This window comes from Delphinus delphis, chromosome 3, assembly GCF_949987515.2.
Source record: "Delphinus delphis chromosome 3, mDelDel1.2, whole genome shotgun sequence".
Lineage (NCBI taxonomy): Eukaryota > Metazoa > Chordata > Mammalia > Artiodactyla > Delphinidae > Delphinus > Delphinus delphis.
Genome location: NC_082685.1, coordinates 54890807 through 54903134, shown reverse-complemented (window position 1 = coordinate 54903134; position 12328 = coordinate 54890807). Strand labels below are relative to the sequence as shown.

Sequence of the window (12328 nt, the reverse complement as noted above, 5' to 3'; positions counted from 1 at the left end):
GCTTGCTACATGTCATATGGGTAAGCCTCAAAAACATTATGCTTAGTGAAAGAAGCCAAAGAAGATCCAAAAGATGTCTGCTGTATGATTCCATTTATATATGAAATGTCCAGCAAAGGTCAATCTATAGGGACAAAGTAGATGAGTGGTCACCTGGGCTGGGGTAGGAGTAGGGAGCTTTGGGGATGATAGAGAGGGACTGTGGTGAGGAATTGTACAACTCCATAAACTTAATAAAAATCATTGAATGTATATTTAAAACAGGTGAATTCTATGGGAATGTAAGTTATCTTAATACAGTTCTTAAAAAAGTAAACCCTTCTTTCAACTTCTACTTATACCTCAGTTGGTTACGTTGACCCAAGATGTTCCATTATATTGACTTTTTTAACTAAAAAAAAAACCATAAACCTGTCTTCCATACCTTGCAGTTGATACATCCCTCCTGGTGACAAATCTGCCTTATTCTAGTTAACAGTCATATCTTCATTTGGACGCCAAGTAGAGCCAGAATCGGATACTTTATTGCTCATCTGTTCATTCCTACCATTTTTTCACACAGGCACTTCATTTTTATGAAATATTTTGATTATTTTCCCCTCGGGTGATTGAAGAAGATCAACAGTTGCTATGATTGTGACTTCCTGCCGAGCTGCTGTGAGGAGTGAGTATGAAGCTTTGCTCGCTGGCTATTCTCAAAATACATAAATATCAACCCAAACCAGCTTCTGACCTTTGGGGGTGGAAGTCCACAAACAACACATCTTACTTGAAAATACTGGATTTAATAGAAAATATTGTAAACAAGTCCATTGATCCATTAGCTTAAGACAGAATGACAGCACAATCACATATAAAAGCTAAAGGTGAAATGCTGGTACCAAACACAGCACTTAAAGAGAGGCCTGAGCCAGGCTCCGAAAGGTCTTTCCCAGAAATAGAGGCAGCAGCAGCTTCAAATGGGCACAGAGATAGGGAGGAGGAGGCAGCATCCAAACCATCAAGGCAGAGGAGTAAAAGAAGGCAGAGCAGTGGACAGCTTGTGAACAAGGGGTGAAGGATAAAGGAGCAAAAGCACTGTATTTCCTGATGTTCTGGGAACATCAGACCATGCCACACGAACCTGGGAGGGTTAGAAGGGCAGGGTATTTTCAGTGGGGAAAGGACATTAGGCAACTTTAGAAACAGTTGGTATGTTTCTTGGCACTCAGCTCTTAGGGATGTAGAACATGTCACTCGTGTGTTGTTTCTAACTCAACTAAGCTGCTTGCCCTGGCTCCATCACCTTGACTGAACACAACGCTGAACTTGACAGTATCTGCTGGCCCTGTGGACTTATGAAAGAGCACGTATGAGAGGTGCCACAGTGAGACCTTGGAACAAAACACAGGGCTCTGGTGGGAAAAGCGTTTCCGCCTTCCTCCTGGTGCTGGAAGGTCCCTGATGGAGGGGAGTTTGACGTGGCTGGGCCCCTTGAGGCTCTGAGTTTATCAGCAAAAGCCTTCTTCTTAGTCCTACCCACCCAAATCCTCCCTCAAGGAGTCCTCTGAGTTCACAGAAAGGCCAACTGAAAGAGCAGTAAAAACTGGGGAAAGAAAGTAAGGGATAGTTTCCTTCCCATGGCACTTGTTACTGACCAGAGGGACCGCTTCCTTATACTGGTTCTAGACATTAAGAGTGTTTGTTCCTTAATCTAAAACAGTGATTCCCAAATAAGGGGCAGGCCTGCTCAAGAGGGGCTCTCAGGACTCTCCAAAGAGGTTTTGTCCCATATACATAAGCCCCTAACTCCCTCCCAATTGAGAATCAGTGCACATAATGATAGAACTTACTAGCAGGAGTGTATTGTACACGTGAACAGTGTCAGAGACAGAGCAAAAAGTTAAAAACCCCTAGTCGGGCCAACATCAAAATTATGGAGTGATTTTTTTTTTTTTCTTCTGATTAACAGTAAGTTACAACCAAGTAGCTAAACTCCATGACTGGACTCCACGCTGCATAGCCAAGAATAATAAGTTCACCCACTTATCTGGGGTAACCGTACTAGATTAAAGAAATACAATTCTGTCCTCCTAAAGACAATTTCCAGAAAGACCTGCCTGTCCCAATGAGGTACTTGGCACTAGGATTAGCACAGGCTAATCACTGTATGGTTTCTTAGAAGACTGGCTTTTCTCTGTTTCTTTCTCTTTGATACTGTACAAGGGATCCACCAACTTGTTATGAACAAGCATTAAACCTACAAAAAATTAAAAACAAAAGTCATTAATGCAGGTAGAGGCAGAGTTCCATGATTATCAACAGTAACATCCAGGAGCTCTCAAATTTTGTCCTAGAACTGATACTCATCATCTTTAGTCTGTGGGCCCAAACGATAAACACCCTAAGAATAGGAAAAGAATTTGTTATTCGTAATGAATGCTAGAATCCATGGGACTGTTATAAATTCGTCTCTAGGAGAGTTGGCCATTATAAGGTTAATCTTGGGCTTCCCTGGTGGCGCAGTGGTTGAGAGTCCGCTTGCCAATGCAGGGGACACGGGTTCGTGCCCCGGTCCGGGAGGATCCCACATGCCGCGGAGCGGCTAGGCCCGTGAGCCATGGCCGCTGAGCCTGCGCGTCCGGAGCCTGTGCTCTGCAATGGGAGAGGCCACAACAGTGAGAGGCCCGCGTACCGCAAAAAAAAAAAAAAAAAAAAAATCTTTTCATCAAAGAACAAATTCCTAATTTGCCTGCTCAGTAAATGAGGATTTTCCCATAAGTTTATTTAAAGCAGTGAGTGTCCGCTTTAAGTAGAAGAAAAAAAGATGTGCATGACAGTTCAGTGCCTTGACTACAAGGAAAAGGCCTGTACAAGATCTGGAAAGATAAAAAACCTGAGGCTCAGTATCGCTGCAAGGAGATTACCAAACTGCCCTTGAACTACCACTTTCATTTCATTCTCTTTCCTCCTCCTCAGAGCAAACAGGTCTCTAGAAATGGACCCTTAAATAGTCATGGATGGAAGAGAAAACTGTATTCTGAGAGGAGGGTTTGATTTTATTAAAATCATAGTTGTCAAAGTGGCCAGAGCATGCAAGCTAGATCCACTCCTCTCTCCTGGCACACCTGAACTTGGCAACCTACTCCCTGACCCACCCCACCCTCACCTTTGAAATACTTGACGGTCTTCACTTTCAACTCCAGGGTGGCATCCTCGTCGCACACAAACACCGTGCGGGGATGCTGCTGGAAGGCAGACACGGTCCACATGTGGTTCACTCCCTCCTCGATGGCCTTGTATAGAGCAAACGCCTTGTGAGCACCCGTGATGAGGATCATCACCTGGGGATCAGAAAACAAGCCTGTGATGGAGGAGAAGGAGCAGCGGAACGGGGAGTCTAGACACCTGAATCCTGGTGGCCACCCAGGACAATCGTAAGGACTGTTGTTGTTATGTGTCATTGTAAGTCGTTAGCACGTGGCACGCTGCTCCATGCTGTGTGTGCTCTGTCACACAAGTAGCCTGAGATGGGGAGCACTGTTATCCCCACATTCTAGGATAAGGGAGTGGACTCTGTGATGGGGGTTTCAGTAACTTGCCCCAGGTCATTTCTAACCCAGAGTCCATGCTCTTGACCACCACATGATAGTGCCTCCTGGCACCTTTGATGATGACCGTGAAAGTGCCCTGGGAGCAGATGTGCCGTACAAACAGAGGCCCACACCTTATCCCAACGGTTCTGACACTGGGTCCCGGGGCCGCTAGGTTGGGTGAGTTTCCACAGTGGCAAACTGGAAAAAGACGGGTCCTGATTTGCGCCTCCAGGGAGGCCTTGGAAGCAATGGTGAGAGTTATCTGTGTGGCTGCTAAGGTTGAATGCCAATAAAGCTGCCCCTTAATCTGGTCACTTTCAGTTCAGAGTATTAGACCTGCTCATGTGACTTGGAGTAATGCTTCTTGTTTAAGTAAAACAGGCACAGACTCCCCTCAACACTTAAAATATCAAGAATGTTAAGTGTGGGAATTCCCTGGCAGTCTAGTGGTTAGGACTCCTTGCTTTCACTGCCGAGGGCCTGGGTTCAATCCCTGGTCAGGGTACTAAGATCCTGCAAGCCGTGAGGCACAGCCAAAAATAAATAAATAAAATAAATAATTTTTTTAATTAAAAAAAAAAAAGAATGTTAAGTGCCAGAAAGTGATTATAAAGAACTCAGCATTCCAGATATCCTTTCATTGTAATTCACTTCTGCCATGGAGTTGTGAGCAGGATTTACTGTTCCTTTCTTGAAATGAGAAAACAGAGGCATAGAAAGAATGTGACTCTTTGTTCAGGACCCCAGAGCTCGTTTTAAAAAAAAGAATTTCCAGATTTCCATCCCCAGGTCCTTTCTGCACACCACAGGAAGAGCCCTCAAACTGTAGTGTTTATAAGATGCAAGGCCAAAAACAGCAGAATGACCTCCCTAGGTACTGATTCAAGGTTACCCAACAGAAATTGCTGCCATTGCTTATTTCACAAAAAATCACTTTAGACAGGGAAACTTTTTCAATGATTTACATGTTTGTTTACAGACTTGGGCAAAGAAACCTAAAGCTAAAATGTCTGTAGCTGCTTCCCACTGAATATATCAGAAAGGAAGAGAAAATGCTTCTAATGAAAGTAAGGAAATTGGAACTACAAAAAATTCAAATGATACCCAAATTTCTATAGAAAGACTCAATTCAGTTCAAGACACTATTTCAATCACACTTCTCCACATTTATGACTCCCTGAGCACAGGGCTATAACCACAAGCATCCTGCGGTTGCAGGGGGAGCTCCCTTCAAGCAGTGGCCTCCACCAACTGCAGGGAACCAGAGGGCCCCTCTCAGTACCTGGACAGGTACAAATTCATATTCTGATATTAGTGGTGCTGGGTAGGCAGAGACCAGGAGCCTGTGGCCTCCTGGGCAGTCAGTGCTGAAAAGGTTTCACCTCACACTGGGAAGAATGGTTACTTCCAGAGAGGAAGGACGGCAGTGATAGGGTCAGTTGGGATTTTAGCCTTATTTACAATGTCTTCATTTTTAATAAAATGGATTCAGGTGGTACCTGTATAGTTGAAATTAACAGCAAAAAGCCAAGTCCAGCCCCCCTTGTGCCCTTACCTCTCTAGCATCCATGACAGTGCCCACACCCACCGTCAGGGCCATGGTGGGCACCTTGGCGAGATCTCCATCAAAGAACCTAGCATTGGCCAGGATGGTGTCCATGGCCAGCGTCTTCACACGGGTCCTGGACACCAGACTGGATCCCGGCTCGTTGAAGGCGATGTGTCCGTCAGGGCCAATGCCTGCCCAGAAGAGACAGGGCAGCCCTGTCAGTCCCAGGGATCCAAGATTTCAAGAACGGACAATCTCTCCTTCCCCACCTGGGGTCTGAAAAAAATCCTTGAAAACCAAGCATATGATCTTCCCCTCTCATTTCTAGCTGAGGCACACACAGACATTGTTAACTTGCTGCCACCCTCAGAAAGCTAAGTACGGAGCAATCCCAAAAGCTTCTGCCCCCCAGATCATCCAAGTGTAACTTCTCTCTCTCCTGCCACTTCTCTATCCCTGCTGGGATGGAGTCACACCGAAGAAAACATACACAGGGCCTGGAAAGGGGCTGCCAAGTTTATAAGATCTCAGAACATGAGCACTCCTAGCCATTTCCTCCCCACCTGGAAGTAAAGAAGGGTTAAATCTGGAGCAGTCAAAGACTGTTCGACTTCAGCCTCCCACCCCCACCCCCCATGGGGGACTCCAGAGGCCTTGACAGATGGAAGTGTAAGAGGGCAACTCAGGGCAGGGACAGGCATAAACCTGAGAGCGTGATACCCTAGGTCCCCACCCTCTCTCCACTGCTCTGGCTGGCTGACCCTGGGCAAGTCACAAAACTTCTCTGGGGTTCAATTGCTATTTTTAGCATGCAGGGGCTGATGGTGGAATCTTCTGGAACTACATGAGTCTGTGATTATGTTTAACTAAGTCCCATGACTGATCCATAAAACCTTGTCTGAGGAATAGAGAGAATCTTGGAGTCCAAATCCAAATCCATCGATTTACAGACAAGGCATCAAATTGCAGAAAGAGGAGATGCCCCAGATCACAAAGTTTCTGAGCGGCAGAGGCAGGGCAGGGCACCAGGGCTCCCACTCTGTGCCTTCCCTGCTGCCTCAGGCTAATGAGTGACCCCACTGTCACTGGTGCAGAGAGAGGGAGCTGTTTGCAGACAGGCATGGGTCTTGTCCCCTTCTCCTATGTTCCAGCCACCCTGGGTTTGCCCTGGACATCTGCTGCGGTGTCGAGCTCACCTCCGACAAACAGCTCAATCCCACCCGCAGCCTTGATCTTCTCCTCAAAGGCATCACACTCAGCCTGAAGGTCAGCTGCATTCCCATCCAGAATGTGGGTGTTTTCTGGGTGGATGTCAATGTGCTTGAAGAAGTTGTTCCACATGAAGGAGTGGTAGCTCTCCGGGTGGTCTCGACGAAGGCCTGTGGGGCCATGGCTGCACTCAGTCATGCCAGGCTGAGCAAGGGCACCCTCCCAAGGATGGCAGGATACTCCCAGACCCCAGAGACACTTTCAGGGAAGAGCCCATCGGGGAGCCTTGGGCAGTAGCCCTCTCACCCCCAGCCACTCGGAGTAAGCTGAGCTGGTGTCCTTGTGCCCATGACCATGGGCCTGGGCCCTCATTCTGATCTCCTTTTCACAAGAGAATGGCTGGAGGCCAGGATCAGTCTGGACCTCTGGAGGTGGGCTAGCCTCTGCGGGGGAGGGCTGGGCCCATCAGGAAAGGAAGCAAGAACACCCCTTACCCTGTGCCTCCCACCTCACCATTCACCCCCCCATTACACCCTGCTCAGCCTGAACCCCAAGTGGAACACCAAGTGGTTGGAGAGAATTATCTCAGAGCTTCCAAAAAAAGATTTTTTTCAGTTAAGAAGAAAAACAGTGTTTAAAGTGCATGTTTCAGGGGCCTGAGGAGCGGGGAAATGGGCAGTTGATTTTTAATGGATAGTTTCAGTTTTGCAAGATGAAAAGAGTTCTGGAGATTGGTTGCACAACAGTGTGAATCTACTTAACACTGAACTGTACACATAAAAATGGTTAAAATGGTAAATTCTATGTTACGTGTAGTTTACCACAATTAAAACCATTACAAAATGATGGTGGAGGTGGAGAGGGTGACAGAAGCCCAAGGTGCCACTTTTCATCAGTGGAAAGGACACCAGTCTCAGCTCCCTTCCCAGTATACTTGGCAGGAAGGGGACTGGAAGATGAACAGTAGAGAGAAAGTCCAGACACAGACACTGGTGTGAGGGGGAGCACACACCCCAGCCATGGGACCCCAGATCCCCTTTGCAGCCATTTGTTCCGGAAAGAAATGGCATGGAGTTGGGGACGAGGCAGGGGAGGAGATATGCTGGAATTCATTAAGTGCTTGCTCTGATCAAGAAGCTTCCACACCTGTTATATCACTTAATGCTTTCAGCCCATGAGGTCAGCTTTATTAGCCTCATGTCATAGCTGAGTGAACCAAGGCCTGGAAGATACAGTACCACCAATTGAGCCTACTCCCAAATGCCACTGGTTCCCTGAGACCTCCCCCGTCCTCTCCTGGGCCGATCCTGTGAGGGGAGGAGTACGATTCTCCCAAGACTCACCCACATACTCGTCCATGTTGAAAGTCTTCACATATTTGAAGGACAGGTCTCCATTCTTGTAGTATTCAATCAGCTTCTTGTAGCAGCCAAGTGGGGTGCTCCCTGCAAGAGAGGCCACAGCCATGAACCCCCTTCAGCCCCCAGCTCCTGGAAGCCCAGAGGGCGCCCGGGAATGAATCAGGGATGCTCCACCAGGAGAACCTGTCAGACCTGACAGAAACAAATCAGATCTGAAGTCCTGCCCAATGCTCAATCCCAACTGCCATCCGTTAAGTGCTGGTTTAATGCCTATTTCCCCCCTAGACTGTAAGCTCCAGGAGGGAAAGGGCTGTGTCTTGTCTTGTTCATGGCTGAATCCCTAGCATTCAGCACACTGATGATTGAAATGACTGTGATTAGCACCTCAGTGAATGTCAGACTTAATTACTGACATGACATTCCCTGAGCAACCAGTACATGAGAGGTACGTGATGGGGATGCAGAGAAGTGAGAGACACAGCAGCCACCCTGGAAGAGCTCACTGTTTAGGAGTGGGGACACGAAGCAGTAATGTCGGCTGTGGTACAGGCTAGCCTGTGGGTTTGGGGAAGACTTCCCCTCGGAGCAGCAAACCCGAGCTGAGTGTCATTAAAAAGTCAGTCATAAAACCCGTAAAAAGGCAAGAGGACTGCTGTCGATTAAGAAACTAAATATGCATGAAGCCTGACTGGACACTGGGATTAATTTTTTTTTAAAAACTCTAAAAAAATGTGGACAATTCGGGGAAAAAATTTAATATAGTCTATATATTAGATGATATTATGAAATGATTTTTAATTTTCGTAGGTATTATAATAGTATTGTGGTTATATAAGAGAATGTCCTTATTCTGAGGAGATATGTACTAAAGGATTTAGAGGTAAAGTGTCAGGATCTCTGGACCTTGCTTTCCAGTGGCTTATAAGAAATGTGTGCGTGTATGTGTGTGTGTACAGACAGAACATGAGACACAAGAGATGAAAGCAAATGTGGCAAAAGGTTAACAATTGGTGAATCTAGGTAGATGGTACTGTACTATTCTTTCAGCTTTTCTGAATGCATGAAACTTTTAAAAATGAAAAGATGGAAAGAAAAAAGCCCCACCCAAATCAGATCATTGTTTTCATAACCCACTAATGGCTTTTCATTTCACTCTGAGTTATAATCAGTCCTAACAAAGGCTCTATATAACCTGGCCCCTGGCTAACTCTCTCCCCAGCTAGGAATCCTGCTTCAAGCAATTCTACCTCAGGGCCTTTGCACATGGTGTTTGTTGCAACGCTCTCCTTCAGGTATCTGCATAGCTAACTCACCTCTTTAGGCCTTTACTCAAATGTCACTTTCTCAGAGAGACCTTCCCTGCCCCCATATCCAACACTGTAACTCCCACCTCTGCCTAAACACTCTCTAGCCCCTTTCCCTGCTTCATTTTTCTCCTTCCCTCTTATCACCATCTAACATACTCTATATTTTGCTAATTCACTTGTTTATTATCTGTCTCTCCCACCATAATTCAAGCTTTAGGAAGGCAGGAATTTGTGTTCTTTTTATTCACTGCTGTATCCCTGGCACCTAGAACAGCTTGGCATACAGCAGGTATTCAATAAGTACCTGCTGAATGAATGACAGTGGCAGCCCCATCCACACAAAATAATCAGCCTATCCCTGTGACATGGTCTTAGCCATGGCTGAGCCACACAGCTTCCCTGTCCTCCCCCTGAGCTTCATCATGTCCATTTTCCAAACTTGTAGCCTTCCCATCAATTCTGTGAGCTTCCACTATCTAGCCAATAAATTCCTTTTCTGCTTAAGTTAGCCAGAGTCGGCTTCTGTGGCTTCCACCCAGAGCCCTGAGGGTGCTTCAACTAACAGTAGGAATGTTCCAAGGAACCCATATGGAAATGCTGTGCTGGTTCAAGTGTGATAGTCAGGAAGGGGCCAGGTCTTGGAGGACCCTGAACACCACTCTGAGGGGCTTGGATCTAATTTTGCAGACGATGGGGAAATGGGGAGGGGTTTCAGCAGAAGCCCAGACTCTGACCCAGGGTGGCTCCACAGTTAGAAAACAGGATGTTAGCACAGCCCCGACACAGTCTGAGACGCTGGTGGTTTCACCAGATACCTACCTGAATATACTGTTCCCACAAACCGCTAGAGCAGAGGTCGGAAAACTTCAGCCCACAGGCCAGATCTGGCCTGCTGCCTGTTTTTGTAGAGCTCATAAATTAAGAATAGTTTTTACACTTTAAAACTTTTTAAAAACCAAAAGAATATTATGATATATGAAAATTATATAAACTCAAATGTCAGTGCCGGCGGACATCCATGCTCATTTCTGAAATTAATTCATTACATAAAACGTATGCCTTAAGGTATTAGGACTTAATTCTGTTAAGGAGACTTGACTGACAGGGCTGGCTTAGGATATAGCCTAAAAATCAAAGTTTTTCCTGCCTAACCAAGATCCCTGCTACTCCAGGACTCTTCAGGAGCAGGCAGCAACAAACCAGCCCAGAGGAAGCTGGGTCCCCTCTTTCGTATGTCCGGGGGCAGGGGAGTCGTTCACTCATAGGGCCAGTACCTCAGAGCCCTCCTTGCAGTCCCTTGGCTGAATGGGCCTACCTACCTGGCCCCTTATAAGCCCATAATGCCCTCGCCCACCCTCCCCATCCCACAACGCACCAGTAGGGAGCCCCAGGGTGAAGTACTTGTCTGGCCCTGGGTTAAACTGGATGATGCGGTTCCTGATGTATTTGGCTGCCCACTCACTGGCCTGAGAATAGTGGTCCAGGATGATGAGCTTCATCTTGTCCTGCAGGGGTAGGTGACAAAAGGAATCAGTGGTAAGGTGTAAGGAGAAAGGGGTGGAGGGGAGAAGCCCTTCTCTCCATGCTGTCTGAGCCCAGAAGGGGAAGTTCACAGAGCATTGACAGGCTGGGCCAAGTGCCTCCACTACCCACCGGGAGGCGCTGCTGTGGGACAGACCTGGGTTCCAATCTCGGTTCCTCCATTGATCAACTGCAGGACCTTGGTTAAGGACCCAAGTTCTTTGAGCTTGTTTTCTCTTACGGGAAAATGGGGACAACAGCACCTACCTGACAAATTTCATGATGGTGAATGTGAAATGAGAAGATGCATGTAAACCACATAGTATTCAATATAACATGTTGGCTATCCTCTTGCAGCTCGACCCAGGCCCCCCTTCCCCACCCCTCGACAACCCCCACCTGGCTAGATACTCTACTGTTGAACTCTTCCTCAATAAATAGAGAGGTCATGGGATCATCTTGGCTCACTAGAGCAGGTGGAGGCCTGGAGAGGTGTGTTCTTTCAGTACCAGAGAGGGGCGCTCCCAGCGGCCTGCCTTGCTTTGCAGATCCTGTTTCCCCCAAAGAACACGCGGCAAAGGTAATCGCTCTGGAAGGAGGGCGTTTAGTCCTCCCCGCCGCACTGCGGTCAAATCAGAGTGGGAAGGCCAAGGCTGAGGTGGCCGGATCCGCGGTCCGTGGGGTACAGGAGTTTTTCCCCCACCCCAATGGCGATCCCATCGCCCCTCCCGGGGAGGGACCCGAACGGATCGCTGGGGGTCCCGGCCCCAGGTTGCCGGAGGCTGGGCAGCGCCCGGACCCCCGCCCGCGAGGAGGGTCCCCGCGGACCCCGCTCCCCACTTACGCGGACGCTTCCCGCGGCTGATGCAGCGACTGCGCTGGCGGCCCCGCCCCGCGTGGGTCATGTGGCTGCAGGTCACGCGGTGCCGCGCTCTGCCCGCGGGGCTGACTTCTAGGGGCTGCGGCTCCAGGGAGGGCTCTGCCCGGCGGGCCAGGGGCTCCCATTTTCTTAGCACAGGGGCTGCGTAGGCCCCGGAAAAGCCGTGGGGGGCGGGGCTTGGAGACTGGTTTGGTGGAGGAGGGAGACTTGGGGGGGGGGGGTCCCAGGTCGCTCCCAGGGATGCAGTCCCCAAGGCCGGGGGCTGGGGCAGGGTTTTCAGTGCTGGGGGTGGGGCGCGGGAGGAAGAGCAGACTCGCTTCCTCTAGGGCTGGGCTTGGCTCTGCCTTCAGTTTATTTTTTTAGATATCATTTATTTACCTAGTTATCGCTGCTTTTTTGTTTTAAATATAATTGGATTTTTTCTACCTTAAAAAAAAATCCATCTTTGCAGCAGTATGAACTAGAGAAAAATGTAGGTCCCTGGTCTCCTCTACTTCCCACCCTAAGGTAATCATTGCTAACAGGTTAGACTACATCCTCAGTGATTTTTCGTGAATATCCTTACATTGTATTTTACAGAAATGAGAACACACCACACGTGTGGTCCACAGTCAGCTGGGCGACCACATCCTGCGGTTCCCGTGACTTGGTTCGCCTCTTCCTTGGGCCTCGCTGCGACTCCGGAGCAGCTTGAGAGAGTGGGCTTCTAATGGTGAGGCCCTGATGAGCCCGGGCGGTGGAGCTAATACAGTTAGAGGGACTTGTTCTTTGGCCTCAGTGTTGGTGTAGGTGTCTTTTGTTTTTTAAAATTCAGTTAGAAATCTCATCTTAGCCTGAGGATTGCAGATGTTTCACAGTGAGGTTCCCATCCCAATCTCCAAACACTTCAGATGATACCTCCAGGTCTGCAGCACTTGCCCTCAGAT

The 12328-nt window shown here is 48.1% G+C and overlaps 1 protein-coding gene across 2 annotated transcripts; it reads right to left on the bottom strand.

Moving 5' to 3' along the window:
• Nucleotides 1-765: 765 nt before the first annotated feature.
• Nucleotides 766-11535, bottom strand: GNPDA1 (glucosamine-6-phosphate deaminase 1). 2 transcript variants are annotated; one of them, XM_060008633.1, is made up of 7 exons: nucleotides 11367-11535; nucleotides 10377-10506; nucleotides 7677-7778; nucleotides 6321-6503; nucleotides 5131-5315; nucleotides 3149-3323; nucleotides 766-2239 (listed from the first exon to the last, which is right to left on the bottom strand). In XM_060008633.1, the coding sequence occupies exons 2-7, from the start codon at nucleotides 10498-10500 to the stop codon at nucleotides 2139-2141; spliced, it is 870 nt and encodes a 289-aa protein (XP_059864616.1). In that variant the 5' UTR covers nucleotides 10501-10506; nucleotides 11367-11535; the 3' UTR covers nucleotides 766-2138. The 2 variants fall into 2 exon arrangements, with proteins under 2 accessions (XP_059864616.1, XP_059864615.1); XM_060008632.1 differs by lacking the exon at nucleotides 11367-11535 and adding an exon at nucleotides 10922-11073.
• Nucleotides 11536-12328: the final 793 nt, after the last annotated feature.

Coding starts and splice junctions, on each gene's coding strand:
- GNPDA1 (XM_060008632.1), bottom strand. CDS start 10,972: ATGACCTCTCTATTTATTGAGGAAGAGTTCAACAGTAGAGTATCTAGC. Junction 10,507..10,921: donor ACAGTAGAGTATCTAGCCAG/GTGGGGGTTGTC, acceptor CTACCCCTGCAG/GACAAGATGAAGCTCATCAT. Junction 7,779..10,376: donor CACCCTGGGGCTCCCTACTG/GTGCGTTGTGGG, acceptor CCTCTCTTGCAG/GGAGCACCCCACTTGGCTGC.